This window comes from Hipposideros armiger, unplaced genomic scaffold, assembly GCF_001890085.2.
Source record: "Hipposideros armiger isolate ML-2016 unplaced genomic scaffold, ASM189008v1 scaffold_28, whole genome shotgun sequence".
Lineage (NCBI taxonomy): Eukaryota > Metazoa > Chordata > Mammalia > Chiroptera > Hipposideridae > Hipposideros > Hipposideros armiger.
In genome coordinates, this window is record NW_017731378.1 from 4,487,021 (window position 1) to 4,513,792 (window position 26,772).

The following is a 26,772-nucleotide window of genomic DNA, read 5'->3' on the forward strand; positions in this document are numbered from 1 at the left end:
AGTCCATCTTCCTCACCCCGCTGGTACCCTGGTTAGCAGGATGTGACTGTCCCTGATAAGGTCACAGGAGGGGGAAGTGACTGTTGTAATACCAGAATACCCTCTCCACGCGTGTTCAGGCCATTTTGGAGCCACACAGGCCTGGGTGAAATGCTGGCTCCACTGCCTACTAGGTGTGTTTCCTTGAATGAGTAACCTAACAACACTGAAGTTCACGTTTTTTTTCAACTGTTAAATGTTGAAAAAATAACATTTTTTTTATTGTTGAAAAATAAATGTTACCAATATATATTAGGGTCCTCCCTCTGAAATATATCATTTCATGTGTAGCAACTGATTACATACTACATTACATACTACATTGAAGAGCTGTATGCCCAGCCATCTTTCCGGGCATACTCAATAGTAGGACAGCACCCACAGGTTTTTATGGATACCTTATAGAAGAAATAAGCCCTGCAGCTTGCTTGTAGAGCTCCTTGTCCTGCTCAGGAACCAGGAGGGGTGTGTTTTCTTGCCTCGGCAGGCTTGCTACTCGTCTGCCTTTGTCCACTCCCCCAGGACACAGATAAGCTTGTGTTCTTGGTTTCTGGCAGCTCAGCTATCCTTAGCATTTCTACTTGGCAAAGTTTTGCAAATTTTTGTTCTGGGTTTGGAATTCTTCACATGGCATTCCCCAAAACAATTACTTCAGGATCCATTTATTGATACCCAGCCTCACATTCATGACGTGAAGGTATTTGGTTTGACTTACAGTGTGGCACTCCTGTTGCTTTGGGGTTTGAGTTTTTGCATCTGTTGTTTTTGAATCAGAACTCTTGGGTATTTAAATGTGCCTGTGCCCAACCTGAGAAAAAAATAAGAAAGGTCTCTTATCGCTTATCTTAGATGTTCTGTATCTGCCTAGCAGTCTCTGCTCAAAGCTCCTGGAAGTAAGATGGCCTTAGGTCTGGAGATTATCTCCTACCCTAGAAGCCTGGAAGTTGCTGTCCTGTTATAAAATCCTCTTTCTTGTGATTTCTTGATTTCGAAATTGGAATCCCTGGCCCTCTGCCCTAGCCTCCTTCAGCCTCAGCCAGCCAGATGACCTGGGAGCGGGAAAAGGTCACCAAGTTACCTGAGATCCAAAGCATGGGAGGATCTGCTCCAGCCTGCTCCTTGTATGGGGACCAACTGTGTGCTGGCAGCAGATGAGACCTTTAGGGTTTTCCCAGTCCTTTATCTCACAGAACTCAGGCTGAAAAGTCGTTCAGAATGCTAGTCCTGGGGCCCGAGGGCCCTGACCCACACTCCGAAACACCTTGGTCAGATCCAGTAGAAGTGGCAGTCTTATAAACAGGGTTTGGGGCACTGACCAGGGACATGCATGTCTGTTCAATGTTCAACTGACCCCGAGTTCTGGCTTTTGCCTTATTAGTAACTTCTGATCTCATAGGACTCCTGTATTATTGTAAAGGAAAGAGTCTTCGGAGCAAGAGACTTCATTCAAATCCTTGTTCTCCCACTAGCTGTGTGACCTTGGGCAAGGTCTCCACGTGCCTCAGTTTCTGCAGCTGAACATTAGGGATGATAGTACCTATGTCGTGGGGGTGTTGTGGTGTTGTGAGATGTTGGTTAAACGGAGCTTGTAGCAGAGTCGAGCTGATTGTCAGTGCTGGACAAATAATGGTCTCTCTGCACCTCTGTCCCAGAATTTTAAAATAATAAATGTATAGGCTGCTTAGAAAAATGTTGCCAAAATGTGTTTAAATCAACTACAGTGAAAGAATGAATGCCACTAACCATGAATAGTTTATGGTGTTGCAGTATGTCTTCTTAAATAATAAGTTAGTCAGAATCCAAAGGGTTGCAGCATTACTGTTTGGGGAGTCTCTGATCTGGGGAGGAGGGGGCTAGGTCAGTGGAAAGATGTCTCAGACACTGCTTGGGGACATAATCAATTGTTAAACTGCAGCATTTTGGCAACATAATCCTGCTTAATTCTGGTTTACTGTGACACTTCCTTTTTTTTTTTAATTGGTGAATTCATCTTTGAATTTAATTCTACATCAGCAGGCAGATGACTACAGTTATGTGAAGAAGGATTTGACTCACTTTTGGTCCACCATGTATGAGCCTGGATCACTTACAACCCTTTTTTCAGACTAGCAGAAATTGCTAATGTTCATCTTGCCTCTTAAATCCCAAAGCTGCCGACTTTGTCACAGGTTGTGGTAGTATTTGCAGGGCATGGCAAGAAATGAAGTCGTTTTTCTGGGAATGCCTGCATTTGCCAATTCAGCCTCTTTTTCTCTTCACCCTTCCCCCTACCCCCACCCCCACCACCAGATCTCAGTGCTTAGTGAGGGTTGGTGAGCAAGGGGCTGGGTCAAGGAGAAGCAGATTAGTGAAAAGAAGCCATTATCAGCAATCACTTTGTTAGAATGTATACTGTGCTAAGTGCAATGCTTTGGGTTTAATGCTGCCTGGCACACAGGAATTGATAATCTTGTAAGTAGAAAAAGTAGGAAAATTCTGATTAGAAACATTGTCTTGAGTAGCATCCATAAAAGGGTGATTCAGTGGGGGGAAATTGGGAGGTCTGTGATGCAATTTTGATAATTTACATTGAACTTTTACAAAATTACTTGTGGATTTCTAGTAATTTTGTTGCATTTCCGCTTTTTCAGAGATCACTGCTGATGAGTATTGTTTAAAAGTGGAGACTTTCTGTAGCCCATCAGAGCAAGGGGTTCTTGAGTATTTTGCTAATGGCGGTGTCCCCAGTACCTAGAAGAGCGCCTGGCACACTGTGGGCGTCCAGTAGGTGTGGGCCAGGTGAATAAGTCCACTTACGCCAGGGCACTTTTTCTGGAGTGTTAGGTAGGTTCAGATCAGAGTTCCCCGTGGAGGGCTGAGGAAGCCCTTTCCTCGGGTTTGGCTGTCAACGTTAATAATGGCAAACGTGTTTTGTGGTGGTTGGTGGTTGCCAGGGAACTGAGGGTGTTGAAAACAGCTTCTTGGGGGTGACTGTGCTTTGATGCCAGCATCACGTCTGGCAGTTTGGCCCGTAGGTGAGGTGCATAGCAACGCATGGGGTAGACTGCATGACTGTGCCTTGAGAATGCGTATTTGCCGAATAGTGGCTCCCTAGTCCCCTGCAGCAGCAGAAACCACTTCTCTCAGCACAACTTCTCTCTGCACCTCTCCCCTCTTCCCGCCCCCAAGCAGTGAGACTGCGATTCATTCTTTTCATAAGCCTCAAGGAAATGGCTCAGCTGGCTTGGCTCATTCATTTCCTTGTCAGGAAAGTCGATGTGACCTTGACAATCAGTGGGAGATCTGTAGCAAGCACATTGTGTGTCTGGCTGGATTCACTAATGATTGAGAATTACTTTTGGCCACTCACCATGCTGTAAGTGTTGTGTACTGCTAATTTACTGTCCTAGATGGGGGTGATAGATGCTAATTTGCAAAAATCATTTCTGATGTACCTGGGTCATGCCCAGCATAGTGTGCCACTCCCATGGAGGCCTTTGATAAATACCACTGAAAGACAATTGTTGTAGAAAATTCAAAGAAAGATGAGATATACTTGCTTCGAGTGATGGAAAATATACGGAATTTGCAGCTACAGAAGTCAGCAGGAAGTAATTTTGGATTTATGAAGCTCCTCTAAAGATTGTGCTCCTTGAGGGGAGTCATTTCTGCAAGTCCAGAGCCAAACATGGGCCCTTTGTCCTTTGCTAGTGTCTTTATTAGAGGGTCCAGCTGTTTAGGCACCGGTGGCCAGATGAGAGCTGGCTTACAAAAGAAAAGTCAGATCAGGACACCAATCCCAGGGCCTTTGCTTCCTGTGCAAAGCTTGCCGTTAGCGATTTTCTCCATAAGCTGAGCTTAGAGAAGAAAGCGCGACAAACCTAAGGTGGTGAACTTTTCAGGTTTAAATATAGATGATATGCTTTACTGGCAACTAGGAGGCTGTGGTGGGACTTGTTGTACCTTTTGTAAGACAAGTGAGGAAAGATGTTGGCACCTGTACACGCGCAATTTGTTTATGAAACATAAACTCTCCTGTAGAAGCGAGGGCTCAAGAGGTCAGCATCCAAGGTAGTGTGTCCTACCTTAGCTGGGGAAGAGGTGCCTCTCCTCGTGCTCTGCGAATCACCTCACTCCCTAGAAAAGTCTGGGACAGCCAGGCTTACCGCACTGTTATTAATTGAGCACCAACTCTGGCGGGGGTGGGGTAGGAAAGTCCTATGAAACTGACTGTCACTGGGCTTGGTTTTCTTTCCCAAGAAGAAACAATGCTTTGGGGGCTATAGCGTCCAGTCCTTATTCAGAGAACTGGAGCCCTTTGCTGCTTTAGAGACTTGATTTGTGTACCCCCCCCCCCCCCCCCAAGCCTGCTCCCAGCCGAGGGGAGCTGATGGGAGCGGTGCCGCCACCTCCGTCCTCAGTTGCAGGCTCCGGCTCTAGGTGGGTCCAGGACTGGCCACCGTGGGTTTGCAGCACATCCTCAGTACTCCACAGCAGCTGTCTGGAGTTTTTTCTGCTGTGCCTGAACTGATGTCATTTCCCCCTTGGCAGACAGCTTCGGCTTTGCTGCGTCTGAGATATGTCACGAGAAGGTGGGGGTGGGTCGGAGCCAGGCGGGGGGAGTAGCGAGGAGAGCAGGAGGCTCGAGTGCCTGCTTGGTCCCAGGACTCTGTTTACTTTGTCTGCTTTGCTCAGGAAGGCCGCTTAACTGGGACCTCGGAGCACACAGGCCCCCTCCAGGGGAAATGCTCATTCCAAGACCTTAACTTTTAAAAGCCCTTTGTTGCAAACGTTAGTGTGGATGATGCTCTTGCAGGATGCCTTTCCTTTTGGGTCTTAGACAGGTAATTGAACTGTCCGTGGATCGTGGATCGGGGTCGGGAAGGGTGGGAGCTTGTCTATGGTACTTCTGCTTTCGGGGGAGGGAACCTTTTAGAAAATGTCTGGCAGTTACAATAGGCCAGCTCCCATACAGAAATTTTCAGTTTTTCCTTCTTGTTTGCTAGTTGCTCCTTACTTCCAGAGCCACCATATTCTTAATCCCCTACATTCCGAGGTCTTTCGGGGACGTCCATTCTGATTTTCATTAAACACCATAAAGCCGTTTCCAGAGCCGTATGGAGGAAACAGTTGAGGGATGGGGTGGGGGAGGGGGCAAGGCAGAATGGGAATCTTGACCAAAACCCCTTTTATTCCTTCTCCATTTTCATTTGGCTAGTTAGCAGAGATTTCTTCACAGTTCTCTGGTTCTAAAGAGATTCTGAGTGGGGAGAGGGGACCATCTGTTAAAGGGAAGGGCTCCCAAAAGCTTTCTCCTGTTAAGCATGGGGTCAGGGCTGTGTGTGGCTGAGGGATGTGTCCTGGATACTCACAGGGATGGGGGTGGGATTGGTCACATTTTGGCTTTCCTGACCGATTTTTCAAAGCCAATAGACCCCTGTGGCGGAGACTTGATTGCTTTGCGAGCCGCTGTTTGAAATGGGGGCACTAGTGCGAGGAGAAAACAGTAGCGAGCGACCAACTGCTGTCTGCTGCGAACACAGCTGTTGCCAACTATTTGTTCCAGGGCTTCTGAGAGTTGGCTACCCCCACCCGCTCCTTGGTCTGAAAGGCATGTCTGTATCGGAATGCGTAACTGTAACCAGAGGGGGCTGTAAGAGGGGGTAGCAAGGGGGCACCCCCCCTCCTCTGCTGCTGTTCCTGGGTGAATAAAAGCCACTGATGAGATCAAACCAGAAGCCTTAGAGTCGCTGCTAGAGACTGCTGGTCTGATCGCACTCAGAAAAGTGCTAGGTGAGCAAGTTTCCCTTGGGTTGCCTGAAGTAAGCTTCTCTGAAAAGCTCCCCACATTCCATTACTGCTCTCGTTAATCTTCAGTGTTCCTTTGATGCAGAGTGGGGGCTCCCTGTAAGCACCTCTTTTCCCCACCGAAGGCCGTCCTTTTAACCTATGAGCAGAGTGAGTCCTGGTGAGGATTCTGAGCAGCGTTGGAAATAAGATGGAGGAAGCATCCCTTGCTTGGTCAGCTGGTGGGGAGAGTGCCTAGTACTGTGGAAAGCAGGGCTGGGGGGCCAAAATGACCTGCATCCTCATCCTGGCTCCCCCGGGGTCCTGAGCAGGCCACTTAACTGCTCTGAACCCCATCTTTGAAATGGAAATAATAAAACCAACTCAGAGTTATTGGGTGGATTTCATAAAAGAATATTTAAAACAGGAGCACCTTGGCTGGCTGAGAGTAGGTAGGTAGGCCTTAAGTAAAAACCTAACCGTTATTTTTATCTACCCATTCCTAAAGGATGCAAGGCCGCAGGGGTTCAGGAAACTAGAAGCCGCAGGGACGGGTTTCTTTACCGAGGTGGAGGGTGTGACTGCCATTGTGTGCTGACTGAGAGTTGGGAGGCTGTCGCTTACTGCACCAATGTACTGTTAATCTTATGGGCTGGGGAGGGCCTGTGCCCAGTAGCCTTAAGTGAGAGGGTGGGTTGTCGTGCGGAGCATCTCAGAGCATCAACAGCAGATGGATCTGTAGCTCGTTTCTAAACAGGCTCCTGGTAGAAGAAGGCTGACCCCGCGAACCTCTTCGGAGTCCTTTTCTGCCCCAGGCTTCTGTGACTTAAGCCTTGCCTGTAAAAACCTTTGAGTATCTTTGGTTACATAATTTTGTATATTTCCGGCATTTCTGTGTCTGACCGTGTAACTATGTTCTTTATTGGACCTGTGTGGAAGCCAGCCTGCTAAAGATTGATTGGTGATAATTCTGTTGTTTAAAAAATGACACAAAACTATATGTGCTGTTAGTCGTTATCATACATAATATGTATGTTCCCTCTTAATTGACATAACTAAGAACCCTATCTTATGAGGTAATGTGATTCTATTTCTACAGAAGTGCATGCTGAAGTGAATTAAGCCTCTTGCCCCAAGTTGCTCAGCTAGCGAGGGAAATGGTAGCTGTGGCTGCACGGGCCGTGAATTCACGAGTCAGGTAGAAATACAGAATGAAGATTTATTCAAGTTAAGAGAAGGGTCTGGTGGGCAGAGTCTGCTGGAAACTACTGCGTTGAGTCTTTGGTCTGAAGTTTTACATTTTCTAACCAGGATGTATATTGCTTTGGCCTGTAGTGGAATTTTCTGTTGAGTTCGGCTTTGTCCGATGGGCAGTTAAGATGGTTACGGTAACTTTTGCATATGTTATGTAGATTTAAGTTGGAACCTGGAGTGGGTCTCATACGGATGCAAAACCTCTTCCAAGTCACAGGGCCGGAGTAAATAGAAACATTGAAACTGGTATGCATAGTAAATATATAGGAAACAGTCATTAAGTTTTGGTGGAAAGGAAGCGAAGAAAGAAAAGAAAGCTTTTAACGAGTCCCAAGCTAAATTACACATGTTAAATCAAATTATACCAGAGATCCAAATCTCAATAGAAGATTTAGTGCTGCCATTACAATCCACCACCCCCCCCATCAGCAGTTGAAATGTTTTTTTTTGTTTTATTTTGTGTTTTTTAAAAAAAACCTTGGTCTTTGGATTCCAAAGCCTAAATGTTTCTCACTACTGCTTTGCCCAATGTCTGTGAGAGTGGAGTAGGATTACTGTGTTGTTCCAGTTGGAGCATATTTTCTGCAGGTTGTTGCAGGGTGGCCCAGGGACCAGATAAAACCGTGCCTGTCTCTATGTGAACATTTGCATTTTACTGTGAAGACTAGTTCGAGTGGGCAGCATCTACTGAATGGTGGCACTGCGTGGTGATTTTGAACACTTAATGAATATGGGCCTGGCATAAAGGATGCAAAGACAAAAATAAAGCACAGTTCTTACTTCCTGGGAGCTCACATTCTAATGCAGTAGTTCTCAAAATGCATAAAAAGCACCTGGGAATGGGGCTTATTAAAATGTAGATTCAGTAGGTCTGGGGCCTGAGGGGTCCAGAAATATCCATTTCTATGATGTGCCCCAGGTGGTTCTGACCCAGGTAGTTTCTGGTTACACGTTCAGAGACTCTCCCCACCCCACCCCCACCTTTTAGTAGCCTGGAAATAATTATATTTGACAGTGTGTGAGACGATAACTGAGGAATCGCTAAGGGGCTAGGATAGCAGAGGGTGGGAAAGCATGTAAATCAGGTTGGGGGAGGGAAAGGTGACATGGAAGGCTTTCCTGAGAAGGTGATATCTGATCTGAATCTTGAAGGATGAGTAGGAGTTTACCAGACATATGAGCTGGGGAAAGAACATTCCAGACAGATCAGGTTGGGAGTGTTTTCTCCTATGGATGAGAAGGGAAACTGTTATCTGTGAGTCTTGGTGTTAAGGACCTTCCTTGGCTCACCAAGTATTGGTGTCTTTCATGACACAGAAAAGGAGGAAAGCATTAGGGCCCTTCGGTCTGATCATGGGTGTGGCATGAATTCAGTGTCTGTAAAGGGCAGATAGGCCTGAAGCTTCTAGTGAGCTGTCTTAACTGTCCATTGCATGGAAGAACCAACACAGTGTTGACTAAGGAATAGTCTGTGCTTTGAGGAGCTAAAGTTCAGAAGAGAGTCACCTGCTCAACTTTTTGGGAATGGCACCATGTACCAAATTTTAGTTAAAACACACAATTGAGCATGCTGTCCCTTTATTATCTGGCAAGATCAGAAAATGAGTTTTCCAGTTAAGAGAGAGTCCATCATGTATACCTAACACATGGATTGCTAATTTCCAGAGAACACGATTGCAATTTGAGTTTCCTGTTTGATTCAGAAGGCACTGATTTTGTAATGCTGGAGGATTCCTATGGCAAACACTATATTTGGAAAGTATTGTGCACCTGCTCTGTTCAAAGGATGTTTTGGATACAAAGAGGTATAAACTCTACCTCTGCCCTCAGGGTGTTTACTGTCAGGTAGGGGAAGCAGAACAAGTGCTCAGGTAACTGGAACAGTTGGCAGGTGGCGCTAAGGGACATTAGAGAGGAACAGAGTGCTTCCAGAGTTCAGAGGAATGTGGGTGAGACTCCCATGGCCCAGCAGCCTCAGTTGCTGGGTGGCAGGTGTGTGGAAGGGCCAGTTGGCGATACGTTCTAGTAGTTGATGGAATACAGGCTAGATCCCTCAAGACAATAATTTATATCTTGGACCTCAGAATGCTGTCTTTCTCTGTGGGAGGGGCCCACTTGTTCCCCAAATTATCCTTACTGATGTAGTGAGATGATCCCTGATACTGGAAATGAGTAGTAGTCTCCAACAAAACTGGGTTGGGTCTGGGACCCTTTCAGGCAATAAGCCCTCGCCGTGTGAGAATTTGTCATGGATAGGGACACAAGGGACCAGCTAACTCCTGGTTCCAGGGGCTGTTTGCATCTTGAAAGGGGGGAGGTAGTACCTACAGGGCCTCAATTGGCCTGATGCTGAATGTCAGGATAACCAGAATATTGAACCCCATTTAGTCCCTGGGCCAAGTTAAGAGAGCTTTTTTACGGCTTTTCAAGGACAGCGCGAACATGCCATGGTGATAAGCCAGCCTAAAGCTGCATGGTGGGGGCCACGACTAGGGGTAGGGAAGAGGGAATTTGCCAGCTTCTAATGTAACCCTAAACTGCTGAACGTTAGCCAACATTTACATGATACTTTTACTATTTCACCGCAACAGCCAACCATGAGGTAGGTGTAGTTCCTTTTCACTGTGAGGAAACAGAAACTCAAGGAGTCACCTATTCAGAATGACACAGCTCAGGTATGGCAGTGGTGACTCTGGGGCCAGGCCTCCTCAGCGTCATGCTGCTCCTGCATATTGCTAAGGTGTGGTCCCTGCACCAGTCTGCTGCCAGACCTCCTCCCTGCGTGCCCTGTGCCCTGCAGAGGACTAAGTGCTGACTCCCAGTCACCATTACCCTCCTGTGTGTGCTTAGCCTTTCTCCACCAGGTTCAGGAAAATTAAGCAAGACCCTGCTTGGAAGGAAACTGGCTGTATACAATGCAGTCCGCACCAAGGTGACACTTGTTGTTTGTACTACCTGAGATTGAAGCCAAAATCCTTATGGGAACTGATTTGTAAAAATTCTTGTGGTGGGGGAGCCACAGAACACCTCAGGTCCCCACTGTCCCCTAAAGGTTGTTATCTAAGCCCTTTCAGGTGAATTTTTAAACTGCCAACCATGTCTGTTGCAAGAAGCTGCTTTTTTTTTTTTTTTAGAGGAATGTGGCTTGTTTTTCATCACATTCCTGTTATCAAAGCAAAGAGAAACCAGTGGACTGCACAGTAATTTAGTGGGAAAGAAGATTCTATCTGCTGATTTTGAAACTTCTATCCATGATGAGCCAAAGAAAACATTCACTTCCTCCAGTGATATCCCATGAGTTTGACCCACCCCCTCCCACCCCTTTTCCTTGAAGAGGTAAATTTTAGTCCAGAAAAACAGAGTAATTTTAGGCTACTTAAAAAACTGGGCTATAAAATTCCTTCTTCTGCCCTAATTCCCTATCAGCCAGATACTAGTTTCTTAACCCCACCCCTCACCCCCCACCAGCTCACTTGTAGTTGAAACAGCCCTGCAGATTGACTTGCTTTAGGTATTTCTGTGCCCCTCTCTAGCCATTGCTTCTCTGGGTAGGGCTCAACTGGACCTCACAAGAGGCATCTGTTGCTGGTTGCTGGAAATGGTGATTCAATCTTAGGTGACTTGCTTGACCTGTCTTGTTTTTTTAACTGAAAGGGAGGGGACGCGATGTGGTAGAAAGCTGGATGAATTTCAGGAGAGAGGGAGACATGCTTTGAGAGCGTGGCTGGGGTGTGAGACAGTGACTTCTTTTCGTGAAAGTGGCTTAGGGTTTACCGGCACTGTGTTGCACGTTAAGACATTGATTCCCTTGGGCACTGCATCAAGGAAGCCAGAGGATTATTGTTTGGTTCTCTTGCTTAACACACATCCTCTCAGGAACTTCTACTGAACTGTGACGTATGGTCTCGTTCTTGGCTTCAAATGCTGCCCAACTTATTGTGTGGTTTTCATCAAGGGTTTGGAAATCCCTGGTTACCCACCAGGCAGTGGTGTGAACACCTGTGATCTCCCACTCCTCTGGGTGTGGCTCTGGAGTGTGGTGGGGAGGCCCAGGATAGGCTGGGGCAGGCTGCCAATGAAAATAGAATGTGCAATCACTCCCCCGTCTCTGGGTGAGGTTCCAGATTTATGGGCCAGACTCATATTGTGTTGGGTTACTGTAAACCTGTCAACGACCACAGCGCCATGGGGAGGTCCCTTGGCGGTCATGTGAAATCACATCACCACAGCCGTGGCCTAACCGTTGGAGGTTCCCTTCTTGTACCTTGTAGTTAAGAGGCACAGGGAGCATGGGGCAAGACATGTCTGATCCTTTGTAGGGCAGGTGCACTTGAGAGCAATCGACATCGCTCTTCGGGAATCGATAGAGTGTGTGGTGAGCCCATGAGGCAATCAGGCAATAAGACTGGATGGAGCATGATTCTGCACTAAATTGTGTGGTACGCTTTGGCTGGAACAGTGGTTCTAAACTAGGGGCAGTTTCCCACCCCGCTCTCCAAGGGACATCGGGTGATATGCCAGCAGTGCCAAGGTGGAGAAACTGGGCTAGAAACTCCGAATGATGTGTAGTGCTGTCCACTCTGCTTAGGAAGCAGTCATACAAGTCACAGGCCTTGGAGAAGGTGGAATGTTTCAATAAAGGGGAAATAGGTGTACTTTTTTTCTGCTACATCCTAAGCAATATGTGTTAGTTACCTGCCCAGAGATTCAGGAATGTGACATCTTGGTTGCCCCTAATCAGCAGGTACTGTGTCTTCTTGTCAAGGACAGGTATAGAGTTCATTTTTTATGGCCAGTGGATAAGATCCAGCCATTCTAGAACTGACTGAATAATCTAGGTAAGCACCCCCCTCACACCCCAAAGGGTAGGAACTCAATAGTGCCCAAATAACTTTATACAGCTTAAAGGACAATTAGCCTGCAGTTATTTGATAACAAGCCACATTTCAAGCCAAGTGCCTATATTGCTGTGGCTTGGGTTTATTGTAGTCTACCTCTGATAACATACTACATTTCCTGTTTTCTAACAACTGAAGTCTCCTTTAAGTATAAGGTCTTAGAATTTAGAAAGTTTTTTTTTTTTTTTGAAGGTTTTTATTGGGGAATTGGGGGATGGGAACAGCGCTGGGGAATTGGGGGAAGGGGAACAGACAAGTTGCTGTCCTTTTGTTCTTCAGTCTGGTTGTGGAGGACATTGCTTCACTGGCCCAAGTTGGCACCATCATTGTGCTCTTCCCGGGCGAGGCAGATCAGTCGCTGGCTTCTGGACGGCCGCTCACGCTGGCTGCTGGCTACAGACAGTAGCCCATGGCAACCCACTGCAGCAGGGGCTGCAGCCTACGCCGTCGCCAGAGACTCACAGCAGCCCAGCTCCAGGTTGAGCCACCGTGTTCAGCATCCCAGCTGCAGAGGGCAGCGTCACCGGCCCTCATATGTGGGATCCAAACTGGGGCTCTCTGGCATCCCAAGCCAGCTCCCAACCAACGCACCACTCGACCGGCCCCTGAAGTTTTTAAAAAAAATCTTGTATCTGTTTGCAGGGAGACCATTTTTTAATGTGACTCCTTCTCCGAGGTAGAAGTAAACCATTTCCTTGAACATGGTTGAACTTTTTACTGGCAATAGAGCTCTGGCACTGGTCTCTAGACAAATAGGCACACAAGGCGAGTCCCATTATTATTTCTTTGGTTCCCAGCAAAAGCCTGCTGCTGTGGAATAGAACTGCTGAGGGAAAAAATGAGGTTAAATTTAGAATTTTGCTTAAAATAAGGAATGTGTCTCTGAGACCCGACATGTGCTCTTCACTGTCAAATGAAATTGTAGTGAATCTCTTTTAAAGCACATCAGCAACAAATTAACTTGTACCTTCAATATTTTAGATCCTTTTAAAAATTATACCTCTTTCTGGGCAAAGAAATGAGGGTTTTATTTGATCAAGAGCCATTTTCAAGATCGAACAAAGATTTTGATGATCTAGAACTCAGTTACAGTATATTGAACTCAATGTCACAAGGCCAGCGTTTTGACAGTCCCAGTTCTGCAGTCTTAGGCTGTTACTTCTGTATCCATTAAGATGAAGGTAAACTTTTATAACCTGTTTGGTTATTGTGAAGTTCCTCAAAGGCAAAGTCTGTATCTCATCTGTTGTTTTTGTGCCTATCAGCATCTGGCATGAGAGTTTAGGTTAACCCCTAAGCATTAAATTCTTTCCACTCAAATTTGGAGTTTAGATCCAGAAAGCTTGTTCTAGCTGTGTGAACGCTCTGAACCTCAGTTTCCTATGAAAAGGGGGAATACATAACAGAGAAGAATGCCTAGCCAAATGCTTGGTTAACACAGTCACTGGGCAGAACTTGGTTCCCTGTCACATCTCTTGAGTGCTGTGGCAGGTTTTCCTGATGCTGTGGAGGTATTCGCCTCGTGTGAGACAGAGGGGCTCTCCTCTTTGTGCAGGGACCCATTTTACGTTTCGTGTGTAAGGTGTTTCTTGAGCCTCAGTGTAGAGAATTCGGATGTCTGCTGTTTATGTTTGGGCCTCTGCAGCATGGTTTAACCTCAGGGTGAGGGGATGAACAATCTCTTACTCAACTTGGGTTCAAGCGGAGCTAACCAGATGCGCACAGGGGCCAGGCAGGCTCCTCCTTGAGTCAAGCAGATGGGGTATCAGACTGGAGCAATGATGGGGAAGGCTATGGTGAAGCCAGAGCCCGTGCACATCTGTGACCCAGCCTAATATGGCCCCAAGGTCCTAAAATGTGGGCCCTGGATTTTCAAGAGAAATCTGAATTTCTGTATGAACCCTTCTCATTTTAAAATGTTGACAGATAATTCCATTTTTTTAAAAATTGGAAAAAGAAGGTACCATGTGGGCATAGAACTGAGTAGTGGGCCCAGTGTGGCCTGAGGGCCTCCAGTTTGCAATCCCTGCTTTCAAATATAAGAAGTAATGATACAAGATGGGAAGGTCAGGACCTGTCCTCATGGGACCAGCTAAGGTCAGGACCTGTCCTCGTGGGACCAACTACGGACACACGACAGTCAGCCAGTTGCCTTCCTGCTCTGCCGACAGTCAGCCAGTTGCCTTCCTGCTCTGCCGAGTGCCACCTGCTCTGTCTCATGCTACCTGCTATTTCATCCTTCAGCTGTCTGCACCAGTCCTTGCTGAAGATGCCCCATTTCTCAGTGCTTTTATCCTGTGGCAGAAAAGGCCAGTGGTGAGGGATTGCCGGGGGTATCTCGAGGCAGGACTGGTTTTTCCCTCTGAGGGCCCAGGGGTCAAGGAATGGCACATTAACCCGATGTCCTGTGCCACTGCAGCCAGCCAGACCCCGCAGGCCTGCACGCACTAGGACATCGACAAGGAGCCTTTAATAAAATCATGGAATATGAGTATGTTGCAACTTCCAGTCTTTGCACTGGGATTTTCCTACCAGGGTCAAGTGGCTTTTTCTGAGTTTGTTATTCAGGTTCCTAATAGCAATACAGGAAATGGATTTTAATTTCTTCGCTGGCTGCTCTGTTTGGGGGCTGTTTAATGAGGATCCAGTTGCAGTGCAGCTTTGGCAGCAGCAATGTGGTGTGGATAAGAGTGTATCCAACTAACGTGACTTTAAAAAAAATATGTTTGTGGTATACGGAATGTATGTTTTTATGGACTGAGGCAGAGAGAGCATAAATAATTTAACGTGCCTTGATTCTAAGTGGCTATACTTGAGGGTAGCTGTTGGGATGCGTTTGGGAATTCTAGAAAAAGAATATTAGGCTATTCTACTTGTAGAGGGCAGGAACTGTGTCTATTGTACATTTATTATAAATCTAGGGCATTGGCTCTCAAACTTGAATATATGTGAGCATAATCAGGGGAGTGTGTTTTAAAAGTTAAATTTTCAGTCTCTGCCCCCAGAGGTTCTCAATCTACATTCGTAACAAATACCTAGGTGATTTGGGGCCCATGGGAGACACATCTCTATTTCTGTTTTGTTGCATTTGTTGTCTATGTTCATTGCTACTTTGGGGCTAATTCACTTATTTGTGAGATGCCTTGATTATTTCTGATTCACTGTGTTGCCGTTTCTCAGATTCTTTTTTTTTTTTTTAAGATTTTATTGGGGAATTGGGAGAGGGGAACAGGCAATTTTTTTTTGTTCTTCAGTCTAGTTGTGGAGGACGTCGCTTCACTGGCCCATATTGATACCATCATTGCGCTCCTCCTGGGTGAGGCAGTCGCTCGCCCGCCGTTGGACAGCCGCTCTTGGCTCACAGCCGCTCACGCTGGCTGCCGGCCACTCACTGTAGCTTATGGCAGCCCACTGCAGCTCTGCTGCAGCCTACGCCGTCTCCTGTGGCTCATTGCAGCCCAGCTCTAGGTCGAGCTGTTGTTCAGCATCTTAGCTGTAGAGGGTGCAGCGTCACTGACCCTTCATGTGGGATCTGAACTGGGGCCCTTCTGCTCAGAGCTGGCGTCCCAAGCCAACTGTTAATCAGCGTGCCACTCAGCCGGCCCCCTTTCTCAGATTCTTGGAAAGAGTCGCTCTTTGGGCAAAGGTGACAGAATTGTTCCAGGAGGCCCTCACAGGTTGAAGTAGACTTTTGTCCCTGCTACAGCAGGGACCCCTTAGACTCCCCTTCCGCAGCGCACACTGCAGCCCAGTCTTGAAGCAGCAGCTCTCCCCATTGGTTCTAGACTTTTCTCAAGTGAGTCAGCGGTTCTAGTCTTTGGCTTTACCCTTAAAGGTACTTTACAATTAGAAGATGGGAGACTGGTGTTCTTGAACCCAGGGAACTGGAGTCTGGAAGCCTTTAGGGGTGAAGCATACTATCAAATTTGAGGCTGAATCTTGTCAGATTAGATTTACTGGCTTGGTTAGGGGAGCCTGCCTAGGCTATTTGTCCTTTTGGAAAATTACTGAACTCAACCAAACAGCATACAAATTCATGCCTAATACCCCAGTGCACACAAAGCAGAGTCCTGGTTGAGTTCTTAGCAATGGCTTGCCCTTATCAGAAAGGATGAAATTGGAATTGAGCTCCTTTAACTGGTAAAGCTTAAAGACATAATTGTCATAGATAGTATTATATATAGTCACAGATATTATGAAGGAGACAAAAGTAGTATGTGACAGTCCCTACCATCAAAGAAAGGGTGATTAGACTAACACATAGGAAACAAATCATTCCTGTGCTGGAGCTTACTTTCTTTCACCCCCAACTCTTTTGTAACCTTGTACCCAATTCAAAATGTGTGCCTTTGAACAATTCTACTTATTTTTCTCAGCTTTTCAAACAACCTCACAACCAATAGCATTAGGGGGAAATGAGCTTAACTTCCTTATTGTAAAATATAGGTAAATCCACAGCACTCACTTACTTATTTACTTACTTACTTACTTTATTTATTTATTTGTTTGTTTATTTGTTTATTTATTTATTTATTTATAGCTGAGCCATCCTGCTACCTGTTGGCCGCTCAGCGGCAGCTCAGCTCGGGCCGGGCATCAAACCACTGTTGCTCAGAGCTCAAACTCTTGAGCGAGCTCTTAGCCAACTGATCCACTTGGCCGGCCCCTCCACAACACTTTAAAGAATATATTTTTAAGACCACCTACAAAATCTTTTTTGAATAGAAGACCTGGAAGTGCTGTCTTTTCAGAATTTGAAGATTCTATCTAGGATAGAACAAAAATAGATGTTTCTAAGTTAAAATTGCTTGCTGCCTTTTTTCATTTAGCCATTTCAGATCTGTCTTGTTTATGAAGAATTGGTTATCTTTTGGTTACAGAACATGATCAAAATCAGAACTCCGCTCCAGTAGATGTACAGTGCTAGCACTTGATCCACTTTCTGGAAAGGTGTTCCTGATTCAAGAATGAAAGGAAAGTTGATTTTGTTGCTTATTCTGCAGTAGCAGCCAAAACCTGGGTGGGGCAAAAAGAAAGAGAGAGAAAGAGAGAGAGAAATAAAAAGGGAGAGGGCCAAGTTAAAAAGTAAATATGATTGTTGCAAAAGTATTCTTATATTTATTCAAATCTCCACCAGCTAAGGGGAAGCTAGCTATTGGGTTGTCGGAAAAGTCATGACGTATTTTTTCTGTTTTTCATTGCAAAAATGCGTCATGACTTCCGACTACCCAATATTATAGCCAACAATGAATTTACAAACTATGGTACTTTGGGTGTTATTTTCACTGTTGTACAAAGCATTTGAGGTCTGGTTTCTGAAATCTTAGCTCTTCCTTTCACATTACTTTCCCTGAGATTCACTGTACTCAGCCATGCTAGCCTTTTCTCTTTTCCTTGAGCACACTAAGCTGCATTGGTGTCTTTGTATGCACTTGACAGTCCATCTGCCTGAAACACTGTTCCCGTGACTTAAGCTGGCTTCTTGTCATTCAGGGCTCCTCTCAGATGTACCGTCTTAGAGTGGCCTTTGCTGACCACCCTGTCTAAATTCTTTTGTCCTATTCTCTTTTATTATTCTTATGAAGCTTATTACTATTTTAAATTCTAATTTCAGTTGTTAATTTTCAGTCTTCCCCACTAGAATGTATTTTAAATCTTTTTGTCTTTGTTATTCTTCAGTTTCAAATAATGTGCCCAGGTGTGAGTTTATTATTCTCTGAAAATTCTGTATCTTTAATCAGTTCTGGGAGTTTTTCAGTTATCTCTGTAAATATCACCGCTTTCCCATTCTTTCCTTCTTGAGATTTATTTCACATTTTCCATTTTCATGTTTTCTTTTAATTGGTAGAAGCCTTTTGGTGGGTAATTTTCTCAGATCTGTTTTCCAGTTCACTAATTCTCTCTTTAACTTGGTCTAATCGTCTAATCTCTGTGTAACCTATCTGTTAAGTTAATTTCAATAACTATTTTTCTACAAGTTTTATTTTTCTCCAAATCTTCTTGGTCACTGTCTCATTTTTCAGTATGTTATTTTCTTATGATTTTAATTTTCTCTTTTTTGGCTTTAATTATTTGAAACATGCTTATGTATTATGTAGTTTATCTAGTCATTCTATTATTTTAAGGTTTTGGTTTTTTTTTTAGTGTTTTTTTAAGATTTTGTTGGGGAATTGGGGAAGGGGACCTGCCAAGTTGTTGTTCAATCTTCGTTGTGGAGGGTGCCAGTTGCCATCTGGCTGCCCGTTAGCAGCTCGTGGCCTCTAAGCTCAAGGTGATCTGTTCAATCTTAGTTGCGTGTGGGCGTAGCCACCATCCCATGCAGGAGTTGAACCAGCAGCCTTGTTGTTAAGAGCGCACGCCCATATCCACTGAGCCATCCGGGTGACAACTCAGCTCAAGGTGCCGAGTTCAGTCTTAGTTGCGGGTGGGCATAGCCCACCATCGAACAGGCAATCTTGTTGTTACACCAGCTGAGTGGCAGCTGAACGACAGCTCAGCTCAGCTCGGGTGCAGTGTCACTGGCCCATGTGGGAATCGAACCGGCGGCCCTGTTGTTCAGAGCTTGTGCTCTTAAGCCAATTCTTAACCAACTGAGCCACTCGGCCAGCCCATATTTTAAGTTTTTTTTTTAGGAAGTCTTATCCTGCTATTAGTTGAACTTTCCCAGTCTTTTTGTGATGGATTATTTCTGCATAAATTTTTGTATTTTGTATTGTGAGCTCATCTCAAGAGAGCTTTATTTGTGGGACTCCTTCATGCCCTGATTGAGGTTAGGTGTCTTCAGAGTTTTACATTTCTTCTGCCAGATGTTACAGGGTTATTGCCAGCCTGGGACCACTTCGTGTGTTCAATTTTTGGGTTGGGGATTCTCAGACCACATAGTAGTACAATTCAAATCTCAAATTAGCTTGCAGAAAGGCCTTTGGTTACACATATTAGAGGAGATACTTTTTTTGCTCTCAATTCAGAGCTTTCTAATTGTCACTGTGTGCCAACTGGCTAATTTTTTTCTAGTCAGCTCTCTTTGAGGGTCCACTCTTTATATTGGTGCTCAGTTCCAATTCTCTGCTTCAGGGGTGGGATCAAGAGCAATAAACAGCCCCTTTCCAGGGCAACTGGAAAGGCTTGACTTTATTTACTACTCATTTCTAGTTCCCCCTCAACATATTTGGCCTCTGGGATCTTCCTTGCTTTCTTGTAAACTCAGATGGATAATTAAAAGGATATTGTTATAAAAAGGCAAAAAAAACCCCAAAAAAACCCAAGAACAAAAATTTTTTTAAAAGGGATATTTTTATATAGCCAGTATTTCTAGGGGTTTTGACACAGAAGAATTTTTAAAGTTACTACCGAGCTGTATTGCCAAAGGCAGAATCTCTTTCCTTAGGGTCTCTTGCTCGTTACTGTAGCTATAGCATCCAGCACAGTGCCTCCTGTATGGGGAGGGGGCATCAATACACACTTGTTACACACTTGTTATTTGATGTGTGGAATTGGCCGTTTCCATTAGAAACTGTTCCATTTCCCTGTAGGGAAAGCCAGAGGTGGGGCTCCAAATTCATTCATGTCCAGCAGCCAAGATAGTTAGCGCCCTGTGCTTTAGCATCCTGTGAAGCATTTTCAATTTTCCTGTTTTTTACTTTTAAACTTTAGAACTTCAATGCTTTCCTAAGGACATGAAGATGCCTTTGCCAGTTGCCAACAGGGCTTTCCATCCCCATAAATTGGCAAATTAAAACCATCCCTGGGCAGCCCATGCTGCCCAGTGTCTCTTTTTATGCTGGCACTTTGAAAGTTCTTATGCTGATTAAATTGACCTTTACAGTGGCTCAGCTAAGAATAGCAACTATAAGACCTGGAAACTCTTAAGGAAAATGTTGTTAGTCCCACAGTTGATGCTGCCACCAAAGAGATGAGATAATTTTTTGCACATGTGCAAAAGGCATACTGTTCATCCTTTTCCGTTGTAAAAAAATATATATATATTATTCCAGTTCAGTGTGGGTCTTGCTGGCTCTTCCTTTGTGCCTGTGCGTTTTGTTTGGTGACCATATAATGCCCCGTATCTTGGAGCTGAAATGAAACACCATTCTGCTTGTCAGAAAATCAGTATGTGAAAATACGACCTTTTGAGCAAAGAAAGCACGAGTTCCAAGGATGTTGCCCCTCCCCACTGCCAAATAGAAGAGGAAGGATTCTGTTCCCAACGTCAGCTCCACAGGGTCCTTATCTTTTCCATCAGAGGAAATGTCGATTTTATTTGGTTTGGGGCTTTTAGTGAATTTATTTAAGCAACTGAAGTGGAAAAAGCAAGTGAAGAAGTATAACTTCAACCAAGGCTATAGCTTAAAGTTAAAAGCTCAGGCTCTGGAGTCAGAGAAACTAGATTGCACTGCTTCCTAGCTGTGTGACGTTAGCCAAGTTACTTAGCGTCTCTTGGCCTCAGTTCCCTGATAACTACCCATTTCACTGGGGGTTGCTTTAAAGTTTAGATGAAGGAATAAATACATGAAAACCATTTTAGAACAGTGCCTGGCACATAGCAAGTGCTCAATACACATTAGCTTTATATTCACCCAGCTCGCCCTGTCTTCATGGAGGTTGCGTGGCCATTGTTTCATTAAGCAAACCTTTATGTGCCAAGCACTGTGCACATACTGGGGATCGGAGAAAGGGATAAGGAGACAGGGCTCCTGCCCATTGGGAGAGCACAACTCATTCTCTGGTTCCCCTCTGGAGAAACAGGGGTGGGAGGGATGCCCACTCCTCAAGACTTGGCCCCAGCAGCATAATATGTGTAAAGTGCGCTGAGAATTTTCCGTATTTGGGCTTTCCATTGCATTTTCTCCAGTTCCTTTTTCTTACTCTTCATGTGTCTGGAGCAGCTCACATTGCCAGAACTTGGCTATTATGAAAGAGTTCTAAGTGAGTACAAAGTGCTGTTTTGGATGGTCTTTCCTGCTGGCAATAATGGCTCACAAAATCATACTGCTATTAAGAGCTCAGAGAAGTTAAGTAACATACCCAAGCTCACACAGTTAATAAGTATAGTGGGCTTAGTAAGTAAATAAACCAGGCTTTGAACGCAGATCTGACTGACTCTTAATCACTCCTGCCTTTCGGTGGCTCTTGGGCCTCGTGAAGAGCATGGAGGTCTTTGAGTCTGCTGGGCAAACTGCTGTTAGCCCCTTAACACAGGGGAGGGCAGAAGAGCACCAAGCAGCATTTGCACACCGCTGTTCTTGGCTGTTGTTGCTTTGAATGAGAGGAGACAGATTTCAGGACCTCTGGAGTTGGCTCCAGGCTCTATGTCAGAGGGGATGGTTGGTGGGTAGGATCATAAAGCCTTAGGGTTGAAGGAGACATTAGAGTACACCTTAACTAGTCATGGGGCTGCTGAGTAACTTGCTTAGAGTCCTGTTTCTCTATTGTGGCAGAACTGGGAACAAACCCCAGGCACTGCCTGTTTTTCTCACACCAGCATGTCTTTCTAGAGGAGTTCACCTCGACACTCACATCTCACTACCCCCAATCTTCCTTTATTTTTTTCCTTGCTAAAGGCCTATGAGCCCACTTATCTTTCTTTTTTTTAAGCTGAGCCATCCTGCCACCTGGGCATTGAACCACTGTTGCTCAGAGCTCAAACTCTTGAGCGAGCTCTTAACCAACTGAGCCACTCGCCTGGCCCCCACTTATCTTTCTTAACTGCCCACTGTTTTCCTTCCTCCTGCAGCAGAAATGACCATTCCCATAACCAAGACCATCACAGGCAGCTTGGGGACTCTCATCTGGGGGCAGAAGGAGGAAAACACGGGACGAGATATGCTGGTTAAAGGTGTTTGAGGAACACTGGATTAGTGCTACTACAGCTCTGCTCTCCCTGAGAAAAAGAGTGGGGTCCTGTTTATATCAGGCTTCCTGCATTTGGGGGGTGGAAGAGCCAAGAGGAAAGCTGACACCAGTAGGTAATGAAGATGCCACTTGTTGAGATTTTAAACGCGTTCCAGTTCACACCTCACTTAGGACCAGTTGGCCTGTGTGTGTGCAGATCCTGGACCTCATCTGGTGAATTTTCCCGGGCAGAAGTGTCACTGGATTCTCGAACATGTCAGGGTGTAGGCAGCACGGCCTCTTTTAGAAACTGTGTGGATACTTTGAACTGCGTGCCCCTGTGAGGCAGTGCCAGAAGAATGGCATTTCAGGACTTGGCAGACTCGGGAGGCTTCTTGATGTTCTTGCGAAAGCAGGGTTTTGCTCCGAAGTCAGAGCGTGTGTGTTCTAGCAAAAGCGAGCACAGATCCGCTTTCTCTGTGTGTTGCCAGGCCTCACGGGAGAGACAGGTCACTGGACAAGCCACCCACTAGGTGGTGTATGGTGTACTTAGGCAGGCAGACATAGGAAGAGCTCTGTTTGCAATATTGTGAAACCCTCATTGTCAGTTTACAAATGCCTTTCCCATGTTTCCTTCTTCCTAAACCTCTTTGCACCAGGATGTAAGACTCTTAAAGACCAGGAAGCACCTGAGGACGTGTGTGGAAACCTGCACTGTGCCAGGGATCTGGTTTTCAGCCGTGCCCTTTGTCCTGTCCTCTCCCCGTGGCTTCAGGTGCCTGTACTGTTGCTCCCGGGCCTCTAGCCCTGTAGACAGTTACTTGTGTGCTTTGTTTATACCCTTGGCCGAGTGGACAGCCTAGTAAAGCCAGGCCCAGAGAGGAGGAACCGACCATGTGACTTAAGTTTCCACTGGCAGGCATCCACCCGGATGTGCACTGTGGGCAGGGTCAGCCTGAGTAGCAGCAAATACAATACTGTGGTTTTAGTTTCTTTGCTGAGCAGGGTTTTTTTCCCCTTCTTACCTCTGAGCTTCTTGAGGATAGGGACAATGTCTCGTTTATCTTTGTATCCCTCGTACCCAACATAGAGCTTGGCACATGACAGTGTCCAATAAATGCATGTGTTACTTCTTTAGAATAAAGACATGTTGAAAGCCAGATAGAGGAGGTGACTTAGGGGTCTCGTCATATGCACCAGAGTCCAAAGAACATTTTGAGCTGAAGTTCTGGTTGGCTCGGGAGGTGTTTCATATCTTTTTTTAAAGATTTTTATTGGGGAATTGGGGGATGGGAACAGCGCTGGGGAATTGGGGGAAGGGGAACAGACAAGTTGCTGTCCTTTTGTTCTTCAGTCTAGTTGTGGAGGACGTTGCTTCACTGGCCCCAGTTGGCACCATCATTGCACTCTTCCCGGGCGAGGCAGATCAGTCGCTGGCTTCTGGACGGCTGCTCACGCTGGCTGCTGGCTACACACAGTAGCTTATGGCAGCCCACTGCAGCAGGGGCTGCAGCCTACACCGTCACTGGCGACTCACAGCAGCCCAGCTCCAGGTTGAGCTGTTGTTCAGCATCTTAGCTGTAGAGGGCAGTGTCACTGGCCCTCATATGTGGGATCTGAACCTGGGCCCTCTGGCGTCCCCAAGCCAGATCTTAACCAACGCGCCACTCGGCCAGCCCGAGGTGTTTCATATCTTAAATGGGAAATGTAAAAAGCCCTTTTTCCTCCATCCCTATCCATTAGTGCTGTGACTAGAGCTTGGCAAATGGCTTGGGGGTTACTTAGCGGTGCCCTTTCTGTGACTGTCCCTGAGAAGGGACAGTATGAATCCTAGATCCAGTCAAGATGATTAAGAGAGCATTTGATAAGCAAAGAATGATCTAGTGAATTGAAATTGGACTAGGTCAGTTGAACAAGTTGTCCCTTTTCTTCAAAGTGAAGAATTTTAGCCCTTATTTGAATCATACTGTAAGTAACCTTGGAGACCATGTGTTTTGAAGGGAGGATGGATGCTAATCCTAGAATACATACTGCATTAATTATTCCAGGAACTGTCACAGAAAAGCCGGTTTTACTTAAAAATGTCCTGCTAATCGCAGGAGAATCATCACCTTCTTATTGGCTGAGTTTAAAACCAGAACATCGGGTATTTCTCTTGGACGTAAAGAAAGCAAGGCAACCCTTTCCTGTCGGAGGAGAACTCTGCTCTTTATCCGTCGGCTTTGTGTGCTAAACCCACTTCCCTCTTTAATAAAAACTTTTTTTTCCCCCCTTAAACCTTTTGTTGTGTGGTTCTTTTAATATTTTTTTCTTAATGGAATAATCATTGGTAGAAACTATTTTGGTAGGGAGCAGGCAGATTACCAGGAAGAGAGGGATGAGAAGAAAGGGGATGTTTAAAAGCTATAATTTAATACGGGAAATGGATTTATCTATCTATCTATCTATCTATTTATTTATTTATTTATTTATTTTAGGATAAGGAAACCTGTGTGGGTACCAACAATCAAAGCTACATCTGTGACACAGGACACTGCTGTGGACAGTCTCAGTGCTGCAATTACTACTATGAACTCTGGTGTAAGTCCTTGCTGGGGGGTCTCTTGGAATCCTGGGGTCCTGGTTACTGCCTCCTCTCGTTGGGAAACCGTGGAATGGTCAGCCCTTTTCTCATTCTCTCGGGGACAGTGTTGGCAAGTAGAACCTGTTTCTGGGTTCCAGAAGTGGTTCTTCTGGAGAGGAGGGGCTCTCTGGTGCCCTTTGGACATTGTGGACTGAAGACTGGAGAATATGGTCTGAGCCTTAAGGGGCTGTGGCCACCAGGTCTGCTGCAGAAACTCCTGCCTGGGGTTCTCTCTGATGCTCTCTCCAGTGTGTGCCTAGCAGTGACACCATTTAGATCTATCCATGAGCCAGCCCTGATGCCCAGGCTTGCCATCTTTTGAAGAGATGTCACAGTACTCAAGCTGCTGAGAGTGCTGGGCTGGGCTCTGTGGATGGCTGTAAATCCATTTTCTTGTAAGAATCGCAAGGTTCCAGAATTTCCCACAGAGCATCAAGGAGCTGCCTCTGTGTCTGAGAGTCCCTCAAAGGGATAATCTTTCTATAGGTCTCTGTCTACAGAGCTCCCCTGGAGAGAGGGAGTCTAAAGGTACAGCCCCCTGTGTTTCTTCCTCAGTTCTCAAACTTAGGTGTCTGGAGACTTCTCCAGTGCACCTAACCTGTTACTGTCAGCTAAATGCCCTGTGGAAACAGTCCCTGTCTTGCCACTGGTTTGGTTGAGGCTGGGACCACTTGTACCTTCCAGAGTTGCACAAGGGTGGTGACGTTGCCCTGAACTTTGGGGTGTGACCCAGGCTTGAAGAGTTCACTAACACACTTTGTACTCTGATCTTCTTGGAACTCACACAAGACACTGTAGGATGCTGGACACTGAATGGGAAGCTGGGAGAGTCCTTAGGGAAGAGAGTTCCCAGGTGACCAGCATTGCAGTGGTTCTCACAACTGCCTGTTGAGAGGGGAAACAATAAGGCTGTTTCCTAGACAGTTGTAAGCCCCCCCCCTCACTCCCTCCACTTGGAAACAAGCTTTGGGCTTCTTAAACCATGTCCTTACTGCCACCATCACCCCTGCCCTTTTATCCCCTTTCTTTCTGATTTCCCCATTGCCCCCATATCAGTAATATGGTTAAAAAGCTGCTAGAAGGGCCATTGTCTGGTGTAGAAAGGAAATTATAGACTCTTGGCCAGGAAGTCTCTTCCTCTAAACGGATCTTGTAGGCAGTGGGAGAGTGGTTCTTACAAATAGTACCTCTTTTTACCTTGGTCCTTCCCTTTCGAGGAGTTGGGGACCAGCTCTGGCTCATCTACCTTTCTGAGGAATCCCAGCGGCAGTCCAGTGCAGACGGGCTCCCCCAAGGAGAAGACAGGGCTCAGATGTCCCCCTCAGTCCTCCATGTATATAAGCAGCCACGAAGAAGGCCCAGAATTGCTGTTGCTATTTTAGAAGGGGTGGGGCGGAGGGACTTAATAGAGAACACAAAGTGCCAAGCAGGTGGACAGACTGTGTTTAAATGTTTTAAAATGCAGATAACCACAGGGTTCAAATTCTCCCTCCCACCCCTTGTTAAAACAAAAGTCAAAGCTGGGCTGCCAAAAAGCCACAGAGCTGCAGTTTGTTTTTCTGGGGCCTGGCCCAGGCGGCATCAGTTGCAGAAAGGGATGGAGTTGATGGCCCCATCTCAGATTGACAGAGCCTCCTGGGCAGTTGGCAGAGCCGATTCAGTAAGTAGCCACCAGAATTGGGTCACCAAAGCCAGGGCAGGGCGGTGGGGCGACGGGGATGGGGAGACCCAGATGGCAGGGAGGCAGTCTGGGAACCAGGAACTTTACCCCAAGGGCTTAAAGAAAGCCAGAGGAAGAGCTAGCTGCACGAATGGCTAATTACCTCTCCAGTTATGGTCAGTTGGGGAAAGGAAGAAGCCAGACAGAGACCAGAGTGTGGACAGGGAGAAAACTCGTCATTATAACAGTTGGCCTGTGCTTTCCAAGTTCCGCCGGGACAGAGATGTATAAGCAAAACTTTTCTCTCATCTGTGTCCAGAAATGAATTCTAGGTTGGGAGATGCCCATGGGTGTCCCACTCCTCTGATAATTCTTTGGTTTTCCCCTTATTAGGGTCCTGGCCTCCCCCGCCATGTGAATAGGAGGGACGTTGGAATGAGCCTCTTTCAGTTCTCATCAAAAGTGCACTTTTTGTTGCTTTGGACCCTGTTCCCTCCAGTTGCCTCTAAACTTTGCCTGAAATATGAAAGTAACGGGTTTTGGGTTATTTTTGTCTCCTTCCTTTGGAAGGAAAAGATTGCAGCCAGGAAATCCTTGGCAGCATTTTCATCAAAGTCCCTCTTTAGCCATAGTTGCCTACAGGAAAGGCCTCAAGGGTTAAAAAAATGCCATTTCCACAACCTTTTACCTCGACTAAGCTG

The 26,772-nt window shown here is 45.9% G+C and overlaps 1 protein-coding gene across 3 annotated transcripts in view; it reads left to right on the top strand.

Annotated features, from left to right (window-relative positions):
- Nucleotides 1-26,772, top strand: part of WBP1L (WW domain binding protein 1 like) — a 58,628-nt gene that overhangs the window by 20,878 nt on the left and 10,978 nt on the right. For 2 of the 3 annotated variants that reach the window (XM_019636406.1, XM_019636408.1), the window contains exon 2: nucleotides 24,266-24,368. In XM_019636406.1, the coding sequence (XP_019491951.1) occupies nucleotides 24,266-24,368 (103 nt within the window). Of the gene's footprint in view, nucleotides 1-4,685; nucleotides 4,863-24,265; nucleotides 24,369-26,772 lie in introns of those variants that run through there. The other variant, XM_019636407.1, reaches the window with a different exon arrangement.